This window comes from Hippocampus bargibanti, linkage group LG13, assembly GCF_051943395.1.
Source record: "Hippocampus bargibanti isolate YZ-2025 linkage group LG13, ASM5194339v1, whole genome shotgun sequence".
NCBI lineage: Eukaryota > Metazoa > Chordata > Actinopteri > Syngnathiformes > Syngnathidae > Hippocampus > Hippocampus bargibanti.
This window is the reverse complement of record NC_142746.1, coordinates 7,627,462-7,653,364: the sequence shown is the minus strand read 5'-3', so window position 1 is coordinate 7,653,364 and position 25,903 is coordinate 7,627,462. Positions and strand designations below refer to the sequence as shown.

The 25,903-nt window shown below is 41.0% G+C and overlaps 1 protein-coding gene across 1 annotated transcript; it reads right to left on the bottom strand.

Annotated features, from left to right (window-relative positions):
• Positions 1-261: 261 nt before the first annotated feature.
• efemp1 (EGF-like fibulin extracellular matrix protein 1) lies at positions 262-25,903 on the bottom strand. Its single transcript, XM_089011626.1, has 11 exons — positions 25,742-25,903; positions 25,370-25,461; positions 24,547-24,592; positions 23,304-23,567; positions 7,860-7,982; positions 6,669-6,788; positions 5,157-5,276; positions 4,735-4,854; positions 3,002-3,128; positions 2,725-2,917; positions 262-1,985 (listed from the first exon to the last, which is right to left on the bottom strand). Exons 1-11 carry the CDS (start codon positions 25,836-25,838, stop codon positions 1,824-1,826), a joined length of 1,464 nt encoding a protein of 487 aa, XP_088867752.1. The 5' UTR covers positions 25,839-25,903; the 3' UTR covers positions 262-1,823.

Here is a 25,903-nt window from a genome sequence, read left to right as displayed (position 1 = left end):
TGCCAAAATGGAGCTGACGCCAATGCAATACACTTTGAGGCATTTTATATCCATACACACATATTTTTATTTTATTTTTTATTGGTTCTCTCTCATAAATCCACTGATATCGCTTAGTTTCCCTACAATATCGCTGAATCATTTTTTTTTTTTTTGGGGGGGGGGGGTTGTAAAATGTGCATTGTTGAAATCCACCCACTACATCAAATAATTTAATTTTAGACATGACCAGAGGTGTCAAAGGACACCAAGACGCTTAAAGGCACTTCATGTAAATCATTTTATTCCACAATATAACTTTTGCTCTTCTGGGTACAAACATTTCATACAATATATGTATTTCAAAAAAATATATTTTAAATATAAGACCAAACAAATATATTGATATAAACATATGGAAAACATCTGGATTAGTACTAAGCATGATAGGGAAAGCTTTGCTCCTGTCTCTTTAAGGCACGATGGTGGATAGTATATGAGTAACATACACACCTATACACGCACACACGCACGACACAAAAGTCCTCCATATGTGCTGCATTAAAGAAGCATGACGATGTAATGTGTGAAGCAACACGAGGGCTGAGTGACCCAGAGGCCGGCCTATTGGCGAGCTTGTGTCCACATTTCCTGTTATTGGCGTTCGAAGTGCATATGTGCAAAGTATAAACAGCTCGGCCACATTAAGGACGCCCTTTGAGGCAACTTTTTTTTCTCTCTCTCCTCTCTCCCCCCCTCTCTCTCTCACACACACACACACACACACACACACACACACACACACACACACACACACACACACACACACACGCACACGCACACACGCACACACACACACACACACACACACACACACACACACACACACCTATCAAGCTATGTACATGACTTAATGCATCTGAACTAAGCGACTCATTGGCAAGGTACCCTCCCTGAAGCTTTCTGGGAAATTCTTACTCATGAGCACAACGGTACACCAACTTGTTGATTGTGATGAGGATGATGACGATGATGGTGGTGAAACATTATTTAATGGATCTATAGATTTGCAATGAATTAGTAGCTTTTTGATGTTATGATTGTTAACTCATTCTCTGCCAGATGATGTGCAAAAATGTGTCCACTGTAGTGGCAGGGTTTTTGTCATTTTCACTTAAATTACAGGACCCACATAATATTGAGTTTTAGGGCTACATAAACATCGAATTCAGTGTAAGAAACCTTAGAGTTTCTTCTTTCATCAGAAAAAGAGAGTAAATTCTTAAGTTATATTAGTCTGGAGTTGTCTGAGCTTGAAATGGGGGCGGCTGTACAAAAGGCAAATGATGCCCCCTCGGAGGGAAAAAACATTGCCAGAGTTCTGACCAGCACTTTATCGGCATCCCCGTGCCCCCAGCAAGAACATCCAAAACCCGAACAAATTCGGGAATGGCGCTCCACGTCATGGTTTTCAATTCCCAAATAAATTCGGGAATGGCAGTGAATGAGTTAAAAAACATGTTGCTTTGCGTATGCAAACTCAAAGCTAGATGTGATCCGCTTTGCGCAATAAAGCAAAATAAAACATTGCAAAATCTCAACTTATTGAGAAAAAAAACAACAAATCACAAAACACGGCAGTTCAACTGGGGTGTGTAGACGTCACCTAATTAGATTTGAATGGCTTGCCACAGTGCTGCAAAATGACATCATCACTGCGTGTCCACTCTGCTACGTCATCCCCGTGTAGTGGCGACGTTATATGACCAATAATGTAAAGTATGGGAAATGTACATGTGATGCTAGGTGGAGACAGACTTTGGCCGAGTTACGACGCCGGGCGCTCAGAAGGCGTACGCCCCCACGATGACAGTGAGCCTCAGCAGGGAGCTGGATTGGTAGTTCATGGACAGGTGGTGCGTGATCATCTCCAGGTCCACTACGTACTCCCTGGGGCCCGACAGAGGCTTGGTGAGGACCAACATGGCGCTGGCGTTGCTAGAACGCTGCGTGGTGGAGCGAAGGGGAGGGGTTAGTTCACTCAATTAGCCACGCCCATTAAAGGCACATATATACCGGTCCATTTTCTCCATCCTACTTTTAGACCTAGCTGTTCTTTAACTGTATGATTTTTCTTTATAATACAGTACTATTTTTCTTTATTAACTCATTCACTGCCATTCCGAAATTTATTCAGGAATGAAAAATATGACGTGGAGCGCTATTCCCGAATTTGTTCGGATGTTGCTTTTCTTGTGGGGGGATGCCGATAAAGTGCTTGTCAGACCTCGGGCAATGTTTTTCCTCCCACGAGGGGCAGCATTTGTCTTTTGTACAGATGCCCCCACTTTCAATGCAGATAACTCTACAACCAAGTAAGCTCCAAACTTTTTTCTGATGAAAAAAGACAGTCTAAGCCGGTTTCTTAGGAAACATTGAATGTTTATATAGTACAGTAAAAATCAATATTCTTTGGGTCCTGCAATTTGAGTGAAAATGACAAAAACCCTGGCACTGGAGTGGACTCATTTTTGAACACATCTGGCAGTGAATCAGTTAAAACCGTGTTGCCTAAAATAAATAAATAAATAAATAAATACATACATATTTTATTTTATTTTATTTTATTTTTGTGGGAGAGGCTGAAATATCATTTTAATTCATTTCATGAAGAAAATGGGTTCACTGATTTTTAAATTGCGTTCAGAACAACACATAATTTTATCTGAATTTCAGCAAACTTACCCGGAGGAAAAAGTCACCCGCCTCATTACCGGCTTTGATCCGGAAGGTGTTGTGTGTGTTTGCGTAAATGTTGGTGGCTTGAATCTGGAAGATGTCAGCGGGCACAGGCCGCTCGGCCTGGATGCTCATGTACTTGTAGACGATGGATGGCGGCAGGCCCTGGCACTTGGCTTGAGAGCGGCAGATGCAGCGGCTGTTGAAAGGCAAAGCAATTGTCCGACATTTAGTGACTGAGAGATGACGTAGGCGCAGAACGTGCGCGTAGCCATTGACATACTTTTCCGAAGATTGGGTGTAAGGCGCCCCGCAGGGGTTTCTGGGATAGCAACGGAAGCCGCCGTAGTAGTTCCAGCACATTTCATCATCTTGGCAGTTGTGTGTGCCCGTCTCGCACTCGTTCACGTCTAGAAATGATTTTGTGTGAACATGAGCTACAGCATGAATACGACTGATTTTGAACGATGTTGTATGGGAACGATGGCCATTGTAAAGTTGCTTTTGTCAAACATTGTGGTGGATATATTTTCTATCATTGAGTACATTTAAAATGCTAGAATTTGTTCCAAGGTAGCAACGAGTGTGATTAGTTAGCGCGTTCGTCTCTCAATGCAAAGGTGCAGCGTTCAATTTCGTCTCCGGCCTTCCTTTGTGGAGTTTGCATGTTCTCTTCAGCCGTGTGGAGCTAGCACGGACACACCAGAATGCATCACAATATGCAGCGTGCCATTCAGTTGTAATTCTGGCTGAGGGGCATTAGCAGCCAGGCCGTGAAAAAAAAATGCCCATTCACAGGTAGCCCAGACCACAGGTCTATTTGTGGCACAGCAACTTGGATTCATCTTGTTCCTCGCACAAGTGGCGCGATTCATGGGCAATCCTTGAGAGGCCCGCAGCTGACTGAGGCAGCGGGGGCAAAAACATAAGATCAAATAAATCCACTTAAAAAAAAACAACACACTGTATGTGTGTGTATGTGTGTGTGTGGGGGTATGTTGGTGTGTGTGAGAATTCAGTGAGGTGGCTCTGAGGGGAGACACTGTGTCGACGTGTCAGTGGCTTGTACTGTGTCAAAGGGGAGGCCGAGTTTCAAGCCTGAGTTATGGAAAATAAATCGTTGACTGATTGACAGGGATTCTCTTGATTTTATGATCGTTCTAAAAGGTTACTTACATTATTGCCTGTACTGTTAAAAATATGAATGACAGATTATATAATAATGATAACAGCTCTGATCATGGTGACAAATCATATCAGTCTGAACGCAGAAAACGATAATCTCTCAGTTTTACTGGTCTCAACTGCTGTCTTGAAGAAAATCATCAATGTAATCCTAAAACAAGAGGTCATAGACTCAATGGCAATCTCTTGAACTACACTGAAGTAGTTCAAGTTCTGTGTCGAGGATAATATAAATGTCATTGAAATTTATATCCTGGAACCCCTATTGTTCAATCTGTACATGCTTCTATTAGGCCAGCAAATATACAGCCATAAAGATGACAGTAAAATGTACACGTAAGATGGGATAGATTCAAGCTGGTGAGGATAATCGGTATGGAAAATGGATGGATGGATGGATGGATAGTTTGAAGTAAAATTTGTCATTGGCACAAACAATGGTTTCGGACACAGGTGTCAAAGTCGAGGCCCGGGGGCCAAATCTGGCCCGCCACATCATTTTATTTGGCCCGCTAAAGAAAATCTAACTTGTGAAATTCCATAATGCTTGCTAAAGTCCCAACCAAAATGTAAAATTGTCCCATGTAAACCACCAAAATAGTCATTATTTTTTACTTCAAATTTGAAAACTAGTTATTCATTATTTTGTTGTGTGCTACGTATATAATATATGGAGATGATGAAACATTTACAGTATATGGTTTCCCAAAATTCATAACGGCCTTCTAAGGGTAACCGTAACCACGGTGTGGCCCGCGACAAATATGAGTTTTACACCACTGGTTTTTGGAAGTACTGGACAAGTCTGACTGATGGAAGACATTGCAATACCTTGACACAACCTGTTGCCCTGCAGCTGGTATCCTTCCGGGCACTCACACGAGTAACTTCCCGGATTGTTGACGCATTGGTGCTGACACATGTAGCTGGAGAAGCTGCATTCGTCAATGTCTGAACATAAAAAATAGCCGCATACAGAATGACGTCATGATAGACAACTTGCAAACAATTCAGGAAAGTAAGATTTTTTTTTGGGGTTTTTAATGACTTGCATTACTGCCAATCTGTCAATCATTTTTTTCTGATCAATTTTGCCATTGACCTCTTTGTAAGAGAGCATCAAACCACCCGAAAATGTGTGAAACACTGAACAGCTCAAGAAGGTCAAATTTTCATTTGGAAAGTTCACGCTGAAACCCCAATTTTTCCAAACCGTTGGGAAAAGTTCGTGGCGGTGAATGGATGAGATGTACCTTGGCAGGAAATCAAGTCCGGGGCCAGCTCGTGGCCTTGGTTGCACTGGCACATGAAGGAACCAATCAGATTGTAGCAGTGGTGCTGACATGGATTCTGCGTGTCACATTCGTTGACATCTGACAACGTGAGTGAATTGTTAGGACGTATATTCTGCGTTCATGTTGCATTAATCCACAGGTAGAACGCAATAGGAATACACGTACTGCTGGGCGGGCAGTCTGTCAGAAATAGGGCCTAAGACGGTTTCCCATAAAAGCAAGGGCCATGTTGGACTTCACCAACAACACCATTCAAAAGTTTGACATGACACCGCAAACAACAACAAAAAATATGACGAAATAATTGACGACAAGATATTAAGCCAGTATGAAATATGCAGTGAGGTACGCGATCTCATCACATGGTTCTTCAGTGGCATTTTTACATGGCGTTTCTCATTCACTACTTGAACTGCGTCATCTTAGCACGATATAAATCAATATGTATTGTATTTTATTGTATTGTATTTACTCTTTACTCACAATCTCACAAACACTGCAACGCTGCCATTGAAAGGAAACCTCTTGTTATGGCAGTTACGTAAAAGCTTGAATTTCACTGACAAGCTGTCGTGCAGGTGCAAAATGTACTTGACATAAGATATACATAATAACATTTTGGGGGGAATAAAAAATGGATGGGTGGATGAATGAATGTATAGATGAAGAGATGGATAGATAGATAGATAGATAGATAGATAGATAGATAGATAGATAGATAGATAGATAGATAGATAGATAGATAGATAGATAGATAGATAGATAGATAGATAGATAGATAGATAGATAGATAGATAGATAGATAGATGGATGGATGGATGAACGGATGGGTGGATGGATGGATGAACGGATGGATGGATGGATGGGTGGATGGATGGATAAATGGATGAATCAATGATGATGAATGGATGGATGGATGGATGGGTCAACAGATGGATGGACGGAAGGATGATAAACGGATGAATGGATGGATGGATAGATGATGGATGGATTGATTGATGGATGGATGGATGGATGGATGGATGGATGGATGGATGGATTGATGATGGATGGATGGATGGATGGATGGATGAACAGTCGGATGGACAGATATACAGATGGATGGATGGATGGATGGATGGATGGATGGATGGAGGGACGGATGGACGGATAATCTGTTGAGCGTACACTCTAAATTATGGCAGTGGTGTGCCGAATAATTTGTCCTGCTTATCCCACAAGACGTGCTGTGATTTAGTCCTGATGTGTGTGTGGTCTTATTTCCTGGTCCTCGTAAGCATTCTAACATACGCTCTGACGATGACAACTAACGACTCCTGCGGGTTCACTTGGCCGCCGCATTATTGAACCTGGCAGTAGATAAATAACAAAGTCACTGTCAACGTAGCATACAGTGCTGCTTTTACTACTTCCAAACATACACAGTCACATGCACACGCACGCATGCTCGTCGTTCTCTGCGTGACTTACCAATACAGCTGTGGTTGTTGGTAGCCAACTGATGACCTGCATTGCACTCGCAGTAGTACGAGCCTTGAGTGTTCACACACGTGTGCATGCAGTAGTGGGACAGCGCGCACTCGTCTCTGTCTGCGCACACACGCACACACACACACAAACACACGCGCACACACGCACACACACACACACAAACACACGCACACAAATACAGTACACGCACCATGTACTGTGAATGGTTCCTTTGAGGGGTTGTTCAATTTACAACCCATCTGCCCGATTTCTGAGGAAATTCTGGTGAAAACAGTGATGCAGGAGTAATCATAACTATTACCGCAGCTTCGTCAAGAAAATACAGATGTACATCATGGCTTTTCACCATTTCGGGGACAGCGGATACTACAGTTGACAGCTTATCATGTCATCTAATTTAAACAGATTTTTTTGTCTTCCATACAGTGGCTTTTTTAGGTGTTACATGTTTCGGCGTATACTTCCGCCTTTGTCAGAGTGTCACGGATGTTGTGATGTTGTGATGTTGTGACGTGCCTTTTTCAGCTGATGTTACTAGGAGGGCGTGACATACCTGTCAGATCTGACAGGTAGGTCCGCCGATACATGTAAGGTGATTGAACACCTAAAAAGCCGCTGTCTGGAAGAAAAGTATCTGTTTAAATTAGATAACAACTAGACAGTATGAACTTAACACAACTAGCTTATCATGTTATCAGGTTATCGGACTGGTGTCAAAGTCAAGGCCTGGGGGCCAAATCTGGCCCGCCACATCCTTTTTTACGGCCCTCGAAAGCAAATCAAACTTGGGAAATTCCATGATGCTTGCTAAATTCCGAACCAACATTTCAAATTGTCCCTTATAAACCACAATAACAGTCATTATTTTTTACTTCAAATTTGAAAATTAGTTAGTTAATTTGTGGTGCGCTCCAGACGTAATTTGTGGAGGGGATGAACCATATTGATGGCTTCCCCAAATTCACAACGGCCCCTGACAGGAAACCGTAACTACAACTAAATAATGAGTTTGACACCCTAGCGTTACAGGGCGCATGAAGCAAAAAAGTAAAATAAAAAAACAAAATACAGATTCAAGTCATTTTCCATTACACCACTATTATGAGTATGTATGTATGTATGTATGTATGTGTCGCAGTTATGATGTTTTAGTAAATGACAAAGACTGACCTACACATTGGTCTCTGTTCCTCTGATAGCCCGCAGGACACTGGCAGCTGTACGAGCCCCTGGTATTGTAGCAAGTCTGCTGGGGCCCGCAAGTGTGCCGGCCTGTTGCGCACTCGTCGATATCTGCGCACCACACACATACACACGCACACACATGCCCACATACCGAAATATATAATAATAATAATAATAATACATTTGATTCATAAGCACCTTTCAAAACTCAAACAAAGCTTAGCAATGCTACACAAGGTGAGGTTTTGCATTGCAAAAACACTGTCTAAGGTGGTCACTCGTTGGGTCATACACGAGACGTGTTGTTAAAAAAAAACAGGGGGGTAAAAGAACACACCTGTCACGTTTCAGTTTGCGGCCAACCGGTGGCACTGAAGGGCCCCTTCTGCCGCTGTACAGGTGTTGGTCATTCTAATCAGTGGCAGTTAAAAGGACTCCCTACACGACCATTCAGTGTCGGGTCATTGTTTCACCCTGTCAGGTTTCTTTCATCTTGACATATTTTTACTCATGGTTTTGTTTGCTACTTTGGACCTTTTTGTTTTTATTGACTTTGTTTGATTGATTTTGTTCCTGCTGACTTTATTTAATACAATTTGTTACATACATCATGCTCCTCCCTCCTGCCTGCATTTTTGGGGTCCACCACCATCATCACCTTGCAAATCGTGACAACATCATTCTATAGATATCCTGTATGGGTGGCTTGTTTTTCAAACTAAAAAAAATGTTCATAAAACGATGTTTGCATCTTAGGAATCCAAAATCGTAGTGCTAGCGCGCCCCGGATATGGTGTGACAGAGGCAAAGTGGGAAAATAAAATGGAGCAATGACGAAGATGTTGTGCCCTCGTGTGATGGTAAGGGTGAGCCAAAATTGCTGATGTGCTGTCATCAATTGATTTAAATGCCCACGCGTAAACACATACACACGCACATGCACACACACATACAAATACACACAGAGTGCACACATGCACACACACGTGACGAGCATCCAAACACGCCTATGCACTCTCATCCCAGCAGGCCCATCAGCAGTCCTCCTGGGTGGTCCCCTCCCCCCGATGCAGGCAACCATTCGGCATCAGTTTCACAGTACATCAAGTGAGTTATCCCAATAACACACACACACATATGCAGACACACACAGAATTGGGATAGAGGGAGTCGTTATTTTTGTGATTTGGCATGTGCACGGACCAAAAATAGTGTGAAAAAAAAGATGTTTGCTGTCAGTGGAAAAAGCTAAAAAAGGTTGTGCTGCTGCTTTTGCTGCTCATTCATGTGAATGGTGTGAAGGAAAAGAGCCAAAATCTGTCAAAAACATGATGTTCGGATCTTGTTCCACATTACACATTACGGGAAGTTGACTTTTCAATATTAAAAAAAGGAATAATACGTCCAAATAGTTGGGTGCCCAGGACTCAGTCCCTTGCCATCCAATAAGCAGTGATACTGGTGGTCAAACAGTGCTAAATGAGTTCATCATACATAAAAAAATAGGAATAATAGTAAAATTTTCCCCATTGTGGGACAATTGAAGTCTTTCTGATTCTGAAGAACAACTTGAAGTCGATTTATCCCACTAAAACGACCAATCACGGCTCACCTATTTCCTAAAGCTTAGCCATGATTCTCACCTCAGCCCCGAGCAACTGTGATGTCGTTTTCAGTCGACAGCAGGAGGCAAAATGGCCACCTGCTGACAGTGATCAAATGCAGGGGATTTTGCTATTTAACTCATACAATAGTCCTCATACAGTATATTAAAAACAATGCAGTGTTTAGTCGAGTGGGGCGGCATACAGTCAAACTTCGGTTTTCGACCATAATCCGTTCCAGAAACCTGTTCGAAAACCGATTTGGTCAAAAACCGAAACATTTTCCATTACAATCAATGTAATAAATGTCTGCTCTTTTTTAATGGTGTTTGGATTGAATTGGATTGGATAGGATTTGCCTTTTTAGTCTGGCAGTGGAGGAATTTACATTTCACAGCAGCAAAGTGATGAAAGGAATGAAAGTAGAAAAACAAAATACATGAGCTGCTGGAAAGGCAGCCACTCTCGCGGCGCCGTCTTGAAGTCAAAAGAACAAAAAAAAACTAAATAACAAATAATATGACAACACGAAGACACAGAGAGGCATTCATTCTTAAGCACTATCTGTACCCTCTTTGTTACATGAAGCAGTTCTAGATGAAGAAGGAGAGGATCAAAGCGTCATGGTAGAACGTGCACGTCGACTACAAGCTAAATGTTTAAAGCAAACACGTAGCTGGAGCATCCGTTGAAGAAAAGAGATTGTCTCACATCTCCCGTCCCACATAAGTGAAGAATACAAACACGCCTGTCCACAATGGAAAGCTCCACGCGGCTAATGCATCGGTCACAATGAGACGTGACGCAAGGAAGTGACGCATAAGGAAGCGGAGGGCAGTCGAGTGGTGCATTCAGGTGCGCTCAGTTTGGCCGACAACTGAATATCGATTGTAAAACGAGGCCTAAAAAAAAAACTTTTGGGACAAAAAACAAATTGGTCGAGAACTGAGACGTTAGAAAACCGATGTTTGACTGTATGGTCAAGGAAATATTGGCCTTGACTTCCCTTTTAAGAAAAGTCATTACATTTCAGGCCACAAGATATTTGGGGTATTTTATTTTAGCATTTAATGTTGACCAAACCACATGTAAAATGTTAAGAGACCGTTCCAAAGTGTGGGTGGGAGAACGGGGCGGGGGATAATAGGTCTCCTTTAATACAAACCCAAACACAGAAGACCATCGCTTTTGAAAACGAGTGTCGGCCATCTCAATGCACCCGGAGTATCTGCCATCGGTACACTTTGGCACAGAGGCGAGACAAATCATTGAAGTATGTTCACAGACAAAAGCGAACCTGGTCAAAAAAAATAATAGGGGGGGGGGGCACCCTGATAGACATCAGGTGCAAACTTCATATGGGCGCAGACAAGACTCCTCCACACGCCACTATATATTTTGTAAAAATATGGGGTTGGAGTCAGGGGGCTTAAAGCAGTGTTATGCCGGGAAGTCTACGCTCATTGATGTGGCTGGGAAGGCGCATGCAGCGGGCTTCAATCGTAGCACATTGAAGAAGCTAGATGCCAAAGACGTACAGTAATGTGGTATTCCAGTTTGAAAAAAATGACAGAAAGCTACTCTCGCAATTTCAAATTTCCATTGATCTAATTAAACCAATATAAAGGAGACTGTCCTGAGCGGTTGCACCTTTTTCGGCAGCATGAATATGCCAGTACTGTTTTTGAATGGGAGCAATGTCGGAGCCATTCGACTGTCATCGTTGGACACCACAGGGGCCATTGTGCTTTTTTTGCGCATGTAATGGGCAACATTTTCACAGCCCGGCTTTGTTCAGCGGAAAGGTCGGTGCTGTTGGACAGTCTGCGGCTGGATGGATGTATAGCCTTAGAAGCCCGCGGTGAGAAGTAAGGAGTGTCAGCGCAGACCGCCGATGCGTATGTGAAACTGTTGCGGCTTGGAATTGAAGCGAATTTACGTGGGACAGGAGACAGTCTGTGTTTGTTTTGTGAATGGATGCTACAGCTTCGTGTTTGCTTTTAACATTTAGCTTGTAGCAGACATCAACCTTTCACCATGATGTCCCTGATCCACTGGTGAAAGTGACGCTCTTCCATCTAGAACTGCTTCATAAAACAAAGAGGGTGCAGAAAGTGCTTAGACTGTCTGTGTCTTTTGCGTTGTGTCACATTATTTGTGATTTAGTTTTTTTGTTGTTGTTTTGACTTCAAGATAGAAACACGAGAGTGGCTGCCTTTATAGCAGCTCGTGTATTTTTTCTACTGCTTCTTTTCCTTTCTTCTTTCATCACTATGCTGCTGTGAAATGTACATTTCCCCACTGTGAGACTAATAAAGGCTAACCCAATCAATTCCAATGATTAGAGTCATAGAAATGAAGACTACCCATATTTCTTTCTTTCGTATATTTGCATGGTTTCTCAATATTGTGTGGGATCATCATTGAATGAGTGTCAACAAACATTTTGATGTCAGGATAAAATCAGGACCGCACCTTGCAGCCGGAGTTATTTGATGATTCACAAGGGCCTGGAAATGACGTGCCTCCTGTCAGTACCCTCTGTCACGGTTTGCGAGGTGGTGATGGCGGGTTCGGATCCCAAAAAGCAGGCAGGAGGGAGCAGGAGGTTGTTTGACAAATTGTATTAAAATAAAGTCAGCAGGAACAAAATGTAAAACATCAAAATGATCTGAATGGAAAAAATACAAAGTAGCAACAGAAAACCAAGTGTAAAAGTCCGCCAAGGTTAAACACGTACACGATGCATGCTGCAACCAAGCAGCAAACAAACAATGAATCGGCACCGGATGATCGTGCCAGGTGTCCTTTTAAGTGTCATTGATTATAACGACCAGCACCTGCGAGGCTGCCGGCAGGGCTGACGTCGCTACCCGCTGGTCGCCAATCTGATCGGGACGACCAGCACCTGTGCAGGTGCAGGTGCCGTTGGTCGCCAACCAGATCATGACACCCTCATGGTAAAAATTTGATAACACAATACTGACGTGAAGCCAGGTGAGAACTAAAAATCACATGAAAACAAGCAAACGAACAAAAACACTTTTGCGGTTCACATGCTAATTCCAACTGCCAGGCACTCTGACTCTAACTGGATGTTTGTATTTGAAAGGTGTGCAAAATGACTTCAAATTTTTGCAAATGGAGGAATTTGGTAATGAGGGAAGGCCTTCATTTGTACAAACATATTTTTGCAATAATGCAATATAAATCACACGCACACACACACACACACACACACACACACACACACACAGACAAACACACATGCAAGTATGAAATATTGGGCTTTGGGATGAAATTTCAAGATAAACCTAAAATACACTAATCATTCGAGGTGATCTTAATTTGACCTTCTGTCAACATTTGAACGTCAGACTTTCAGGTCATTATGCAAATGGATAATGTGGTTTCAGTTAGCTTTTTTTGTTAAAAAAAAAACCTTTTTTAAAAATCTGCAACACAGCACGGACGCGAATAATGAAGCACTTGGGCTTGATTTGAACTGACTCTGCATTTTTTGTTTCAATTTGAAATGACATCAGGATGAACTTGAGCCCAGTTTTGGCCTGTCATGATTAAGACAAGAGAACCTGGCATACGGTACAGTACATCCAAAAGTAAATTATTAGTACACGTGTGGGCGCTGTAAGGCATAGAAAGCTAAATAAAAGCATATGTGCAGCCGGGGGAACATCTCAAACACTAACCGCTACTTCGCCGCTGAGCTTTTGATGTGGGGTCCCAGTACTCATGAGTGTATGTACGTGTGTGTGTGTGAATATGTGTGTGTGAGGTGAGGGGGCGGGAGGGTTTAATCCCACACTCGATGGGCTCTCGGGTCCAGTAAAGCCGCCTCAACTGTAATTTACTGCATGGAGTAAGTCCATATAGTTGACACATAAAACCTTTATTTATTTATTTGTGTTTTTTATTTTTTTGCAACAAGCCACCAAAAGTGATGATGTGTGAGGTCATCCGCATTTGCTTGACACAGCTCTCCTGTTAGTAACACGCTCAAGCGAGGCTTTCCAGGGGACAAGTGGAAGTGGAAAGAATGAGGAGGGAGAAGGGGAGAAAAAAGGGTGGAGGACTGACTTATTTTGGTTTTTTTTGTGAGTTGTTGAAGATTTGAAGTTAGATTTATGGCGTGGTGTCAGAATTGTAAAACTCCCTTTTCGGGATTAAATCAAAAGGCCTCGTGGGGATTTTGGAGAGGGAGCTCAAAAAATGTGTGTGCATAATAATGTGTATGGGGGTGGGGGGTATGATGTGGTTGCACATGAAAGACCAGTGCTGGGAAGTAAAGATTTAAAAATGTTACTTTTCAGGTATCAGGATTATAATACTTGTTAATTTTGATTTCGGTTTGACACAGGTTTTTTTTACAATGATTTTATTTATTTTTATTGTTTGGATTGATTTCGTGGGGGAGAAGTAAATGCTTCATTTTAGTTCCGTTGTTATGTGTTTTGGTATTAGTTTTAGTTTTTCCGCACATTTCTCTCATGAATAATTGGATTGGATTTACCTTTATTAGTCGCAATGGAGAAATTTACATTTCACAGTCATTTAGCTTTTTTTTTACTTTTCTTTCTTTACCAAATTGCTTAAGTCATTTTATTATTTTATCATGTAAAAAATACAGTGCATTTTGAAAAGATCTTGTTTCCTAGCATGATGAAAATCATTTACGCACCTTTGCTTACTGGCTAATGACCGAAGGAACACATGATTAGCGTAGCAACCACTCATTTTTAGATTGCTGAAGCCTTCTTCAGCAAACTAAAGACCTTGAGAGTTTTGAAAGGCGCTTATAAATGAAATGTATTATTATTATTAAAGTCTTAAACGTCCGACACCTTCAAAGAAGTACAGATGACGGCTGAAAAAAACCTTTTCATCGATGGACCACTCCTGTACGACTGAGAGCTTACACAGATGATTAGCGTAATTATCTTAGTGGTCAATGGCATTATTGAATATTTTCAGAAAAGACAAAGAAATCATGAAAAAAGAAACAACGACTAAAACAAGACCAGCTGCTTCAATTTAGATAGTAAATGGAATATTAAATTTCTCCAAGGGTAATACTGAAGAATAGTGTTTTACAGCAACTGATTAAGTTAAAGAGTGTCCTCCACAGGTGTATTTTGCCACCACTGCTAAAATGGTTGTCACCAAACACCAGTGTGCAAAATGATGAAAAAGTGTGTAATCTTTTTTTTTTTTGAACGGCAGTTTTATTCACAACATGACAATGCCTGTTGTAATTATCACTCTTTCACTCACTTTTATTGAAGGGATTGCAATGGAAAAGCGGGAGTAGATCCAAGGAACGATTTGGACAGCATCGCTTTCTCTTTACGTATCTGAGATTATTGGATGATTGAATCTTTGCAAAAGGGACAAATGGGGAGGGGGCATGTGGGCAAGAAGCTGTAGTACACTGACTGGCATGCCACGGTATAATGATGCATACTTTCTACATGCATACGTGTATAGTTTAATTATGCATTGCATTTCAAAAGGCGAACAAAAATGTAACTACAATAAATGTTGAACAACCCAAAAATGTAAGGTGCTGTAAATGTAGCGTTATTGTACCACACGTTGAGAACAATTGCCTTAAGAACAATTGCCTAAAAAAAATGGGGCATTTGTCTTTCAAAGCAAGCTGGAGCACAAGGAAGAAATCAAAAGAAGCAAAGACAGAACTCTTAGAGTGTAAAATATCTTTGTTATATTGTTGGGAGAGGAATTTTAGCTAAAGTTTGGCTCACTTTAATTTGTATTGAAAATCGGTGAGAAACATGCCCGATTTTCTTTCTTTGAGTATTCTCTGGTAATAACTTGTCTTGCTCCATGGGAAGTCGAATGCCCCAGAAAAGTCATACCATTAAGAGTTAAAGAAAAAAAGAAGGTGATGCAGGAACTGATTAATAGCATATCTATTCATTTCAATGGGGAAAGCTGATTTGTGCAAGAGATTTCATGATAATGATCATAGTAATCTAACAAAAATATAATACGTAATATGATTTGTGATTACTGATGATTCAGCAACAGGTGGATTTCCCCACCCCCCAAATTTCTTAGCTATAAATTACAATACAGGTATATGTCAAATCTGCATGCCATGTTAATGGGAAAATTTGTTACATTCACGAAACTTTTTTAACTCATTCACTGCCAAACGATGTGCAAAAGCTCCAGTGCCAGAGTTTTTGTCATTTTCACTCAAATTGCAGGACCCGCAGAAAATTGAGTTTTAGGACTACATAAACATTCAATTCTGCGTGAGAAACCTTAGACTCTCTTCTTTCATCAGAAAAAAAGAGTTAATTCCTAAATGAAATTGGCCTGGCGTTATATGAGCTGGAAATGAGGGCGAGTGTCCAAAATACAATGTAATACATACATATTGGTTTATATAGCGCTTTAACAACAGCTGAAGCTGTAACAAAGCGCTAACATGGACAAAATGGAAATGCTTCCCCCTCGTGGAAGGGAAAAACATTGCCAGAGGTGTTACCACCACTTTATCGGCACCCCCCCACAAAAAAAACCAAAACCCGAACAGATTCGGGAATGGCTCTCCACGTCATACTTTCAATTCCCAAATAAATTTGGGGATGGCAGTGAATGAGTTAATGGGTCAGGCTTCGCAATTCTCAATAATCGCATGTGAAAAAAAACTACAAACAAAAAAACAAACAAACTGGACACTGTAAATATGGGTTGATGCAATACAGCTACATATATCAATATGCCTTTCTTGATACTTGCACTATGTACAGTTTTTTATGAAACGGTTTTGCACATTTATAGTACAGTATACAGTTGACATTTTTATTTTACTATGCTTAGAATATCTTGTTTTTCTATCCTTTCACCCCCCTTTGAAATTGCTGCTGTGGACTGCAAATTTCCCCATTGTGGGACAAATAAAGGTTTTCTAATTCTGATTCTTATTCTGGGGTCCTCACGTGAATGTTTTTTTTTTTTTATCATGGAATCCAAACTTGGATAGAAATGGGAATTGATATCTGAAGCTAAAAGAAGCTCTGCGATTGCCAAAGTAGAAAAAAATGTAAATAAAATAAATAAATAAAGTGCTACATGGGGATTTATGGGCACTGTGTATCCCTTTCCTGACATGAGGTCAACGGAAAGATCAGCACACGGTGAGCAGATGAGTGGAGGAAGCAGCTGGCCTCTGGACGACCGCCACTAACAACAGCAGAACAACATCTTTGTGGACATGTTCACCGAGGACACCGCGCAGAGTTGCTTGATCCCTGAGCACCCTTCGCTGATGTCAGCAAAAGGGAGAAAAACACCAAGTACACAGGTGTTGACTACACTAACCTTTAAGCCTTTCAGGGACAACGGTTACTACAGTGAACGGATTATCATGTTATCAGTCAGGCATGAAAGGTAAAATGAAAAAAAAGTTTGATTTGGTTTCTATGTGTGAGATATCCGATAAATGGAGGATTCACTGTCATAGAAAGATAGCCGCATGTCGTCTCCTTCCAAATATCAGCAGGTTGTCAACATGGGAGGTGAAACTCAAAAGGCAGCATCGTGTACGTTCCGCTCGCTACTCCCCCACCCCCCCTTTCTCCAACTCCACGCTCCTTATCCCGCCAGCATTCCCGCAGATCAATGTGATGCTTATCTTTGAAGGTGGTGAGTAATTCTTACCATCACAAAAGATGGCAGAAAACTATTAAAAAAATGCTTTGACATTCCAGAGATACTCCTCCTGAGCTATTTTATGCTAATAGAAAAAAAATGTTCACACTCTGGGGGCAAAAAAAAATCAGCGTACAGATTGCCCTTGTCTTAGCTGCACTAATATTTGGGAAATATTCCCATCACAGCAGGTGAAGACGTCGCTGAAGTTCACCAGGCGGGTGCTAATGTAGCTGCCGTGACCTCGGCGAAAAGAAGACGGGTAAACAGGAGGTACAAGTCTGTTCTTGCCCCGCGCGGTAGTGCGTGAGTGTCTAATTTCGACCATGAAAAACGCAATGATGCCTCGCCTAAGTGTCATGATCCGTTGTTTTCCTAGTTGTTTTCTTCTTAAATTCAAAACAAAAGCAAGTAAGAAATAACCACCAATATTTTAGATGAAAAGAAAACAGAGATCTGATTGGTTGATGTAAGAAATGAGGGCGGATACCAACAGGTGGAACAAAAAACAGAGGAAGATGTCGCAAAAGGCAAACAAAACACCTAAGCATATGATTTAAAAAAATAGAATGTCCAAACAATTAACGGATAAGATATTAGATTGATAATTCAATATGCTGTCACTTTATTGGTTAATTGGTGCGGCTCTGATGAGCATATCAATGACCAGGATTTTACTACACAGTGCTACATTATGTATTTCATCTGTTTCATAACCAACTGAATTCAGAAAGAAAATGAAATAAATTGACAAGGCATTCGTCTCTTTAAAAATAAATAAATTAGGTTTTAAAGATTTCAATGCACTCTGATAAAAATTAAAACATTTAAAAAGGCAGTTTTTCACGGTCAATCCGCGAAGTAGAGTTATATAATAATAACCCTTGTGATAAGACAGAGGGGGATGCTGGGCGGAGCCTAGAAGATGCACAGCCAATCCACATGGCTGTAAACCATAAAATATTGTGATGTCATTGGATGACGCCAGTGCTGGGAACTAATTAAGCAACAGGCATGTACAAAACCTCTCTTTTTTTTTATTTTTTTATTCTGAACATTTTTTTCCCCTGAAAAAAAAATGAAGTTAACCGCGAAGTAGCGAGGGATCACTGTATTGTCATGGGTCACTCCAAAGTCGCCTTTGAGGGTGGTCTTGGAAGGTGTCCTAAAATAATCCCGCTAACCACATGTCAACAATGCTAATGACTAATTAGACCACTTTTGATGGACAACATTCATTTGCGGGAGACGGTGATCTCATCATTGCTGGAAATAAGACTTAAGAAGTGTCAATAAAACTTACAGCCAGCCACTTGTGGCCATCTTCGTGTGTGTGCGTATGCCTGTGTGTGTGTGTGTGTGTGTGTGTGTGTGTGTGTGTGTGTGTGTGTGTGTGTGTGTGTGCGTGCGTGCGTGTGGGCGAGGTCATGGAAATGCAAGTATCATTAAGCTGTCACACTCTTAGTTGAGTTTTATAGCTTGTGTGGCTGTTGAAAATGTCGCTGCCAATTTGTGTCACTACAACAACAAACCGAATGGGTTCAACATGAAAGACAAAGTGTTGCCCAACCATAAAAAAGCTACTTCAATGAATGACTAAATAAAAGGCAGACATTTTGGTCATTTATCATGGATAATAAACACAGGCTTGTATTATCTGTCTTCATGTGTCTTTGGCCTTTTTTTGGCGCTAAATGGTCAGGTAACAAGTTTATCATTGAGATATGTTCCGTAATAGGTCGGAGAAATAGTTCTCAGTATAAAAGAAAAAGAAAAACAAATTTGCTTAATGGAGTCAGCTCCTAAGTCAAATCAATAGATCGTTGCAGAGGATAAAGACTGCATAGCCTTGTGAGTATCATATTTTCTGTCTTGTGGAGTGTCATGGTTTTTGTTCAACTGTCAGCGAACAACACCATTAAACCAAAGTAAGAAGTAGAAAGTAGAGTTGTCTTCACATGTCGGGAGTAATAGCAAGCAAAAGCGCAGATATCTCATAAAGTATTTGTACTTCCCAATGTGGCTCTTTCTTGTCATATCATCATTTTTCTGTTCAAAACACTCCTTTGGCAGTTATACATGTGGAAAATTGGACGTGTTCTTTTCCCCGCCGAGTGTTTCGCTGATCTCTAGGGTTTACTTGCCACACACACAACATGGAGTCGCCGGAAAACAAGAGAGGCAGCCCTTAAAATCTGTGACGTTATTACGAGCCTTTCTGCGGTGGGGCGCTTGCTACCACACTTTCATGTTTTTTTTGCTCTTCTGCCCAGCTTGACGTTGCACTCCTGCTTTGACTCAACAGCTGTGAGTGCTGCCATGCACGCCCTCAATAAAAGCTGACGATTCATAAAAAACACACACATGAGGAACACCATCACAGGGATCGTGGCCTTAGTTGTAAAAAAAATGTATAAAAATCTGTTACTTAATTTTTATATCGGCAGCTGTTTTTCAATGAAGGCGTTGATGTGAATTGTGTAAAAAATATATGTACAGTGATACCTCAGCTTACGAACGCTTTAGCTCATGAACCTTTCGCGTCATGAACATTAAATTCGCGAGCATATAGTCTTGGCTGACGAACTAGTTTTCGGCGGACGAACCAAACCACACAGCGCCACGGTGGCTGACGGACTAGTTTTCGTCACCCCCTTTCTTTTTGTGCGGACGTGGTTTGTTATCCAGTGGAGTACTTTTGCTATTATGGGACCAAAAACGACCCCACCACAGGCTAGTGTTAAGCCAAAGAGGACACAAAAGAAAATTACGGTCAAGCAGAAGAAGAAGATCATCGAACAATACGAGTGAGGTGTACGTTTGTGTGACTTTGAGGCAACTGCATCAACGACCATCACAAAGGTAAATAAAATGAATTTATTATACAGTAGAGTTTATTTCTTTAATTACAATCCAATAGCACATTTCTTATACATAAAATAAGGTATATTTTGTGTAGTTTTCAGTCTTATTTAGAAGAAAGTTATGTTTGATGGGGACCTGGGAACGGATTATTATCATTTTAATGGTTTCTTATGGGAAATAAATGTTTGGAAGACGAACTTTTGGCCTTACACACACTTTCTGGGAACCAATTAAGTTGGTAAGCTGAGGTACCACTGTATATCCACTGTTAAGGTCATTGATGACCCGAACAACTTAAATTTGTTTATGAATTTATTTGTTTTACATATTCTGGAGATGAGAAGTCAAAACGAACAATGCATATAATATGGTTGCACGAGTGCACACACCCTTGATGAAAGGCCATGGAACTACAAGCAGCATGAACAGATCTCAATTGAACTCATGTTAAATAGGAAGTGGCACGCAACTGCCTCCTTTTAACTCATTGACTGCCATTCCCGAATTTATTCGGGAATTGAAAAGCATGACTGTCATGATCTGGTTGGCGACCAATGGGTGGCGCTGTCGGCCCCGCCTGCACCTGCACAGGTGCTGGTCATCCCGATCAGTGGCGGACTGCCATGTTCGGATTGGCGACCAACGGGTGGCGACGTCAGCCCTGCCTGTAGCCTCGCAGGTGCTGGTCGTTTTAATCAGTGACACTTAAAAGGACTCCTGGCACGACCATCCGGTGTCGGTTCATTGTTTGTTGCATGCCTTGTCTGCAATTGCATGCATTGTATGCTGTGCATGTGTTTGTTTAACCTTGGCGGACTTTTACACTTGGTTTTCTTTTGATACTTTTTTCTGTTCAGATCATTTTGATGTTTTACATTTTGTTCCTGCTGACCTTTATTTTAATACAATTTGTCAAAAAACCTCCTGACCCCTCCTGATCCCTCCTGCCTGCTTTTTTTGGGATCCGCACCCGCCATCACCACCTCGCAAATCGTGACAATGACATGGAGAGCCATTCCCGAATTTGTTTGGGCTTATTCTGTTTCTTGCGTTGGGAGCATTGAAGCTTCGGTCAGACGTCTGGCAATGTTTTTTTTTGCTTACACTAGAAGGCAGTACTTACCTTTTGTACAGCTGCCCCCCCCCACTTCCAATGCAGATAACTCTACAACCAGGTAAGCTTTAAATCAACTTTTTTTTCTTATGAAATAAGATGGACTAAAGTTCGTGTGAGTGTGAGAGTGACTGTTGTATGTCTTTGTGTGCCCTGCGATTGGCTGTCAACCAATTCAGGGTGTCCCCCGCCTCGTGCCCGAAGACAGCAGAGATTGGCTCCAGCAACCCCCGCGACCCTAATGAGGAATAAGCGGTCCAGAAAATGGATGGATGGATGGTGTGGACATAGATCTGCGTATCATCAGGCAGTGAATGAGTTAAAGTGCCTTTAACTCCAAATAAGTTTCATTTGTTCTAGTAGGCTTTTCCTGCCATGTTATTTTTGCATTCCAGTAGAGCCATCGACGACTTGTACATTTGTTTAAAATGTTCGATTCCGGAAGCTCAGCATATACATTTGCTATCTAAGAAGAAGTCAAAAACACCACGGGAGCAGTTTTATAAAACGTGACATCACACAAGCTTGCAACATTTCTGGCGCACACGCGTGCATGTGTCAAGCAGATGGATGAACACTTCACCTCTGAAGCGTTCAAGTCATTAACAAGTAATTATCCACCAGCGGCCCACGCTCCTGCTGTATTTGGCCAAGTGAAACAAGAGGCATACTGATGATATTTTGGGAGATAAGGAGCCGCGTCAGGCCATATATTTTGGAAGCCTGTCGAGTACGGCAGTGCTACGAAGATGTCAGTAATGGAGGATTCCAATGGGCAAGCGAGATGCTGTAAGCCACCTTGGCTGGTCAATTCGATCAAAGAGTGCAATGTTTAAAGGGGACTTAGGATGGAATTTTTAATGACTCACTCACAAACAAATATTAAGACATCTTTAACCATCAAAATGAATGAAAATGTTCCCACTGACAAAATGCTGTAGTGTGTGTGTGTTCTGTTATTATTTTAATTAGGAAACTATCACTGTAATAAATTGCGCTGCTCATCCTGGTGAACGCATCGTGGCCTTTTGGGGGTATGGGGGGGTGGTGCAATACAGACATACGAACATACAGTAAAGTCTCGTTATATCGATATTCAAGGGAGTCTGAAAAAATATCGATATAACCGGGACTATCGATATATCCGACCCTGTTTGCATGTAATTTTCCCTGTGCGTGCATAGAAATAGTATCGATATAACCGGGACTATCGATATATCCGACCCTGTTTGCATGTAATTTTCCCTGTGCGTGCATAGAAATAGTATCGATATAACCGGGACTATCGATATATCCGATATCGATATAACGAGACTTTACTGTATTTGGAGACAGCAGAGATGTCACAATTTTCCCGCAGTGCAATTACTTCTTCTGCATGGAGGACAAAGAATATCTCACTGAGTGCTTTTGTACTGTATTTGTCTGTCTACGTGGGTCTGCTGCCATTCTTGTGTTAAAATTGCTTGAAAGGGTGACAACACAGACACACAGATGCACAGTATGGCAGTTCTCAATATGTTGGCATTAATATTAACCCATTCACTGCTCAAATAATGTGCGAAAAATGTGTCCACTCCAGTGCAGGGTTTTTGTCATTTTCACTCAAATGGCAGGACCCACAGAATATTGAGTTTTAGGACTACATAAACATTCAATGCAGCGGAAGAGACCTTAGACTCTATTCTTTCATCAGAAATAAAGAGTTGATTTCGAGCGGAACTTAATTCACACCCTCCCGCAAGAAAAAACAAAAGCCAACCAAATTCGGGAATGGCACTCTGTCATGCTATCAATTACCGATTAAATTTGGGAATGGAAGTGAATGAGTTAGTTTCGAAAGGGTGCAAGCTGAAAGCTAACACTGTACACAAATATAGAAAAACATACATTTTAAGCCTTGAAACAACTGTTACTTGAACGCATCCACCTAATAACGCAAACAAAGCAGATGACATGACCTACAGGCAAATATTCTATGTCCAGCGCGAATGAACTGTTGTTGGGGGTTCCGAAAGGCTAGCCTAGAACGTTGTTTTACTCAACACAACTATATTTATCAGGCACTTGAAAATGTCTCCGCTCCTGCCGACTGCCTGACCACAACACGTAATTTTGTATTTCCAGCAAAAAGAATGCTCTTACCTCTGCAGATGTTCTGGTTGTCTGCCATGAACCCGGTGGAGCAATGGACCGTTGTAAGACCGGTGTGAGCGACTCGCCCGGGGAACACCCGCATGAGATGTGGGTGACTAGGTGCTGCGGTGGGCTCTTGAGGGGGCGTCTCCTCACCCTCCTTGGTGATGAAGATGCGGGCGCTCTTAGGAAGACACAGGTAGCCGCCGTAGTTGTTGATGCACAGCATGCCCCCTTTGCAGGCATCATCCAGCAAAGCGCACTCGTCGATGTCTAATCGAAGACGGCAAAGGGGTGTTAGTTACAATTATCTGGCTTGAGTCATATGATCAGATGGAATCCAAGCTCTCATTTAAGATTTTTCATAAAAATATACCATTGAGCTTTCAGGAGTTACAGCGACTTTTTTTCAACAACACTCGAGCATACCATCGTGTACCAAACATTGTTTGGGCATGTATGGCTGTCACCAATTTAAGAGATTATGCAATGATACACAGATTTCCCATGAAGTTATTCCAAGCTGTGATCCAAAGCATACCACATCATGAATCTAGTACCAAAGTCTGCGCTTCAAGTAGTCATCTCATATGTTCCATATAAATAAATAAATACATAAATAGGCAACCAGGTAGGTAAACAAATGAAAGATAAATGCATAAATACATAACCAAATAATTAAATACATTAATAAATAAATAAGCAATCAGGTAGGTAAACACATACATAAATAAATATATAGCCAAATAAATGAATAAACAAATAAATAAATACAGAAATACAGGAATAAATACAAAAATAAATAAGCAATACATAAAAAAATAAATAAATAGATCAATAAATAAATACATACAGAAATACATAGAAATAAACATCATGACCCAAAACATACCATATAAGTCATATATTACCAAAATGTAGATGTTTAGATTTCATGTCAGATATTTTACCAAAATATGGCAATTACTATTCAGAAGTTATAAAAGCATGATCCAAAGCATACCACATAAGGCGAATAAAATGGTAAACTCTATAATTGAATTGATTGCGCCAGACCCTGTGCTTTGTTGTGATTGGCCAGACTACATTTTGGCGGTGCGATTTAGCAGAAGCACAATCACCAAATGGTATCTGCCGTGTTTTTGTCTGATATAACTCACAAAGAACTTGATTATAATTGAGCAATTCTGTTTACATTTAAATAAATTAATTACTGTGCAGATATAAATAATAGTTTGTTGAACAGTCTTACCTTTGCACTGCTCACTAGCACTGTCATACTCATAACCTTCAGTGCACTGTGAAGGAAACACAGTCAGGTTAAATCATACAAATAAACCAACAATTACAAAGTTCTCATGATTGTATTTTCAATGAGTATATTTTAATTGGATTAAAGAGCAGCTTTGAGTTCTTTATTTTTTTATCTGATTCATTTTAGTTTAGTTTTTATTATTATTATTATTATTATTATTATTATTATTATTATTATTATTATTATTTTTATTTTATTTTTTTTCATGGAATATATGGCAAGGGTGAGATTCAAAATGAATGTTCTTGAATCTTACTCATTTGGCCACACTGCTCAAAAGCCCACAGCTCAAGAACACTGTTGTTGAGGTGACTTTTGACCTGTAGCCATATGATGGAATTGGACTATAGAAAATTACTGTATTGTGGTCGTTATTATTATTGTGTTTTATTTTGTTTCTTGAACAGATTAATGAAATCGATGGGAATGGTATGACAAAAATTGCTACCTCCGTACAGATCGGTTGGTTTAACAGTTTAAAAATTGATTTTCTTTTTAATTCAGGATTGTTTTTACTTCTATGTGCGATGCATTAACATTGGATCATAAACTTTTTTATTTTATTTTAACTTTTGTGTATTTAAACTTTTCAACTCAACTGCATGACAGCCTTGGTCTGCAAACACATGTACTTATAATTCAAGGTACTTAAGATATTATTTTTTGGGCTGTAATTTGAAACCATTATTCATCTTCTACCATTCAAATGAGAATTTGTTTCATGGTCATTGGAATTTTCTTTATCTATTCGCTTACTTACCGAGTAAGAGATTGGCTCATGAGCCTCCTGGGGGAGGGTACAGGAAAAAAGAGCAGCGAGGAGAACCATGCAGATCAACATGTTGACGGTCACTGTGGGGGGGGGGGGGGGGGGGGACAAAGAGAGAGAGAGAGAGAGAGAGAGAGAGAGAGAGAGAGAGAGAGAGAGAGAGAGAGAGAGAGAGAGAGAGAGAGAGAGAGAGAGAGAGAGAGAGTTTTAATAGTCTTGTGCGAGTCTTGACATCTCCTGTAATTTCATGTTGATGTACATGTGACCACAAAAAAATGAAAGATTGCAGATTCAAAACCTTGCGTGAATAGACACGAGTTGGGAAAACGTGTCTGTGTTGAAAATAGTCGAGCGATATCTTACCTGGTGACTTCACGCAGGTGGATGAAAATAGGAAGGTCAGACACGATGGAGATGTTAAGTGTAGTTCTGCGTGGATGGTGAGCGGGTAGAACAGCATTTGGGATGAACACGACTGGGGTGAGAGGATGACATGCAGGGGGCGGGAGTCGGGGGGCGGTGTGC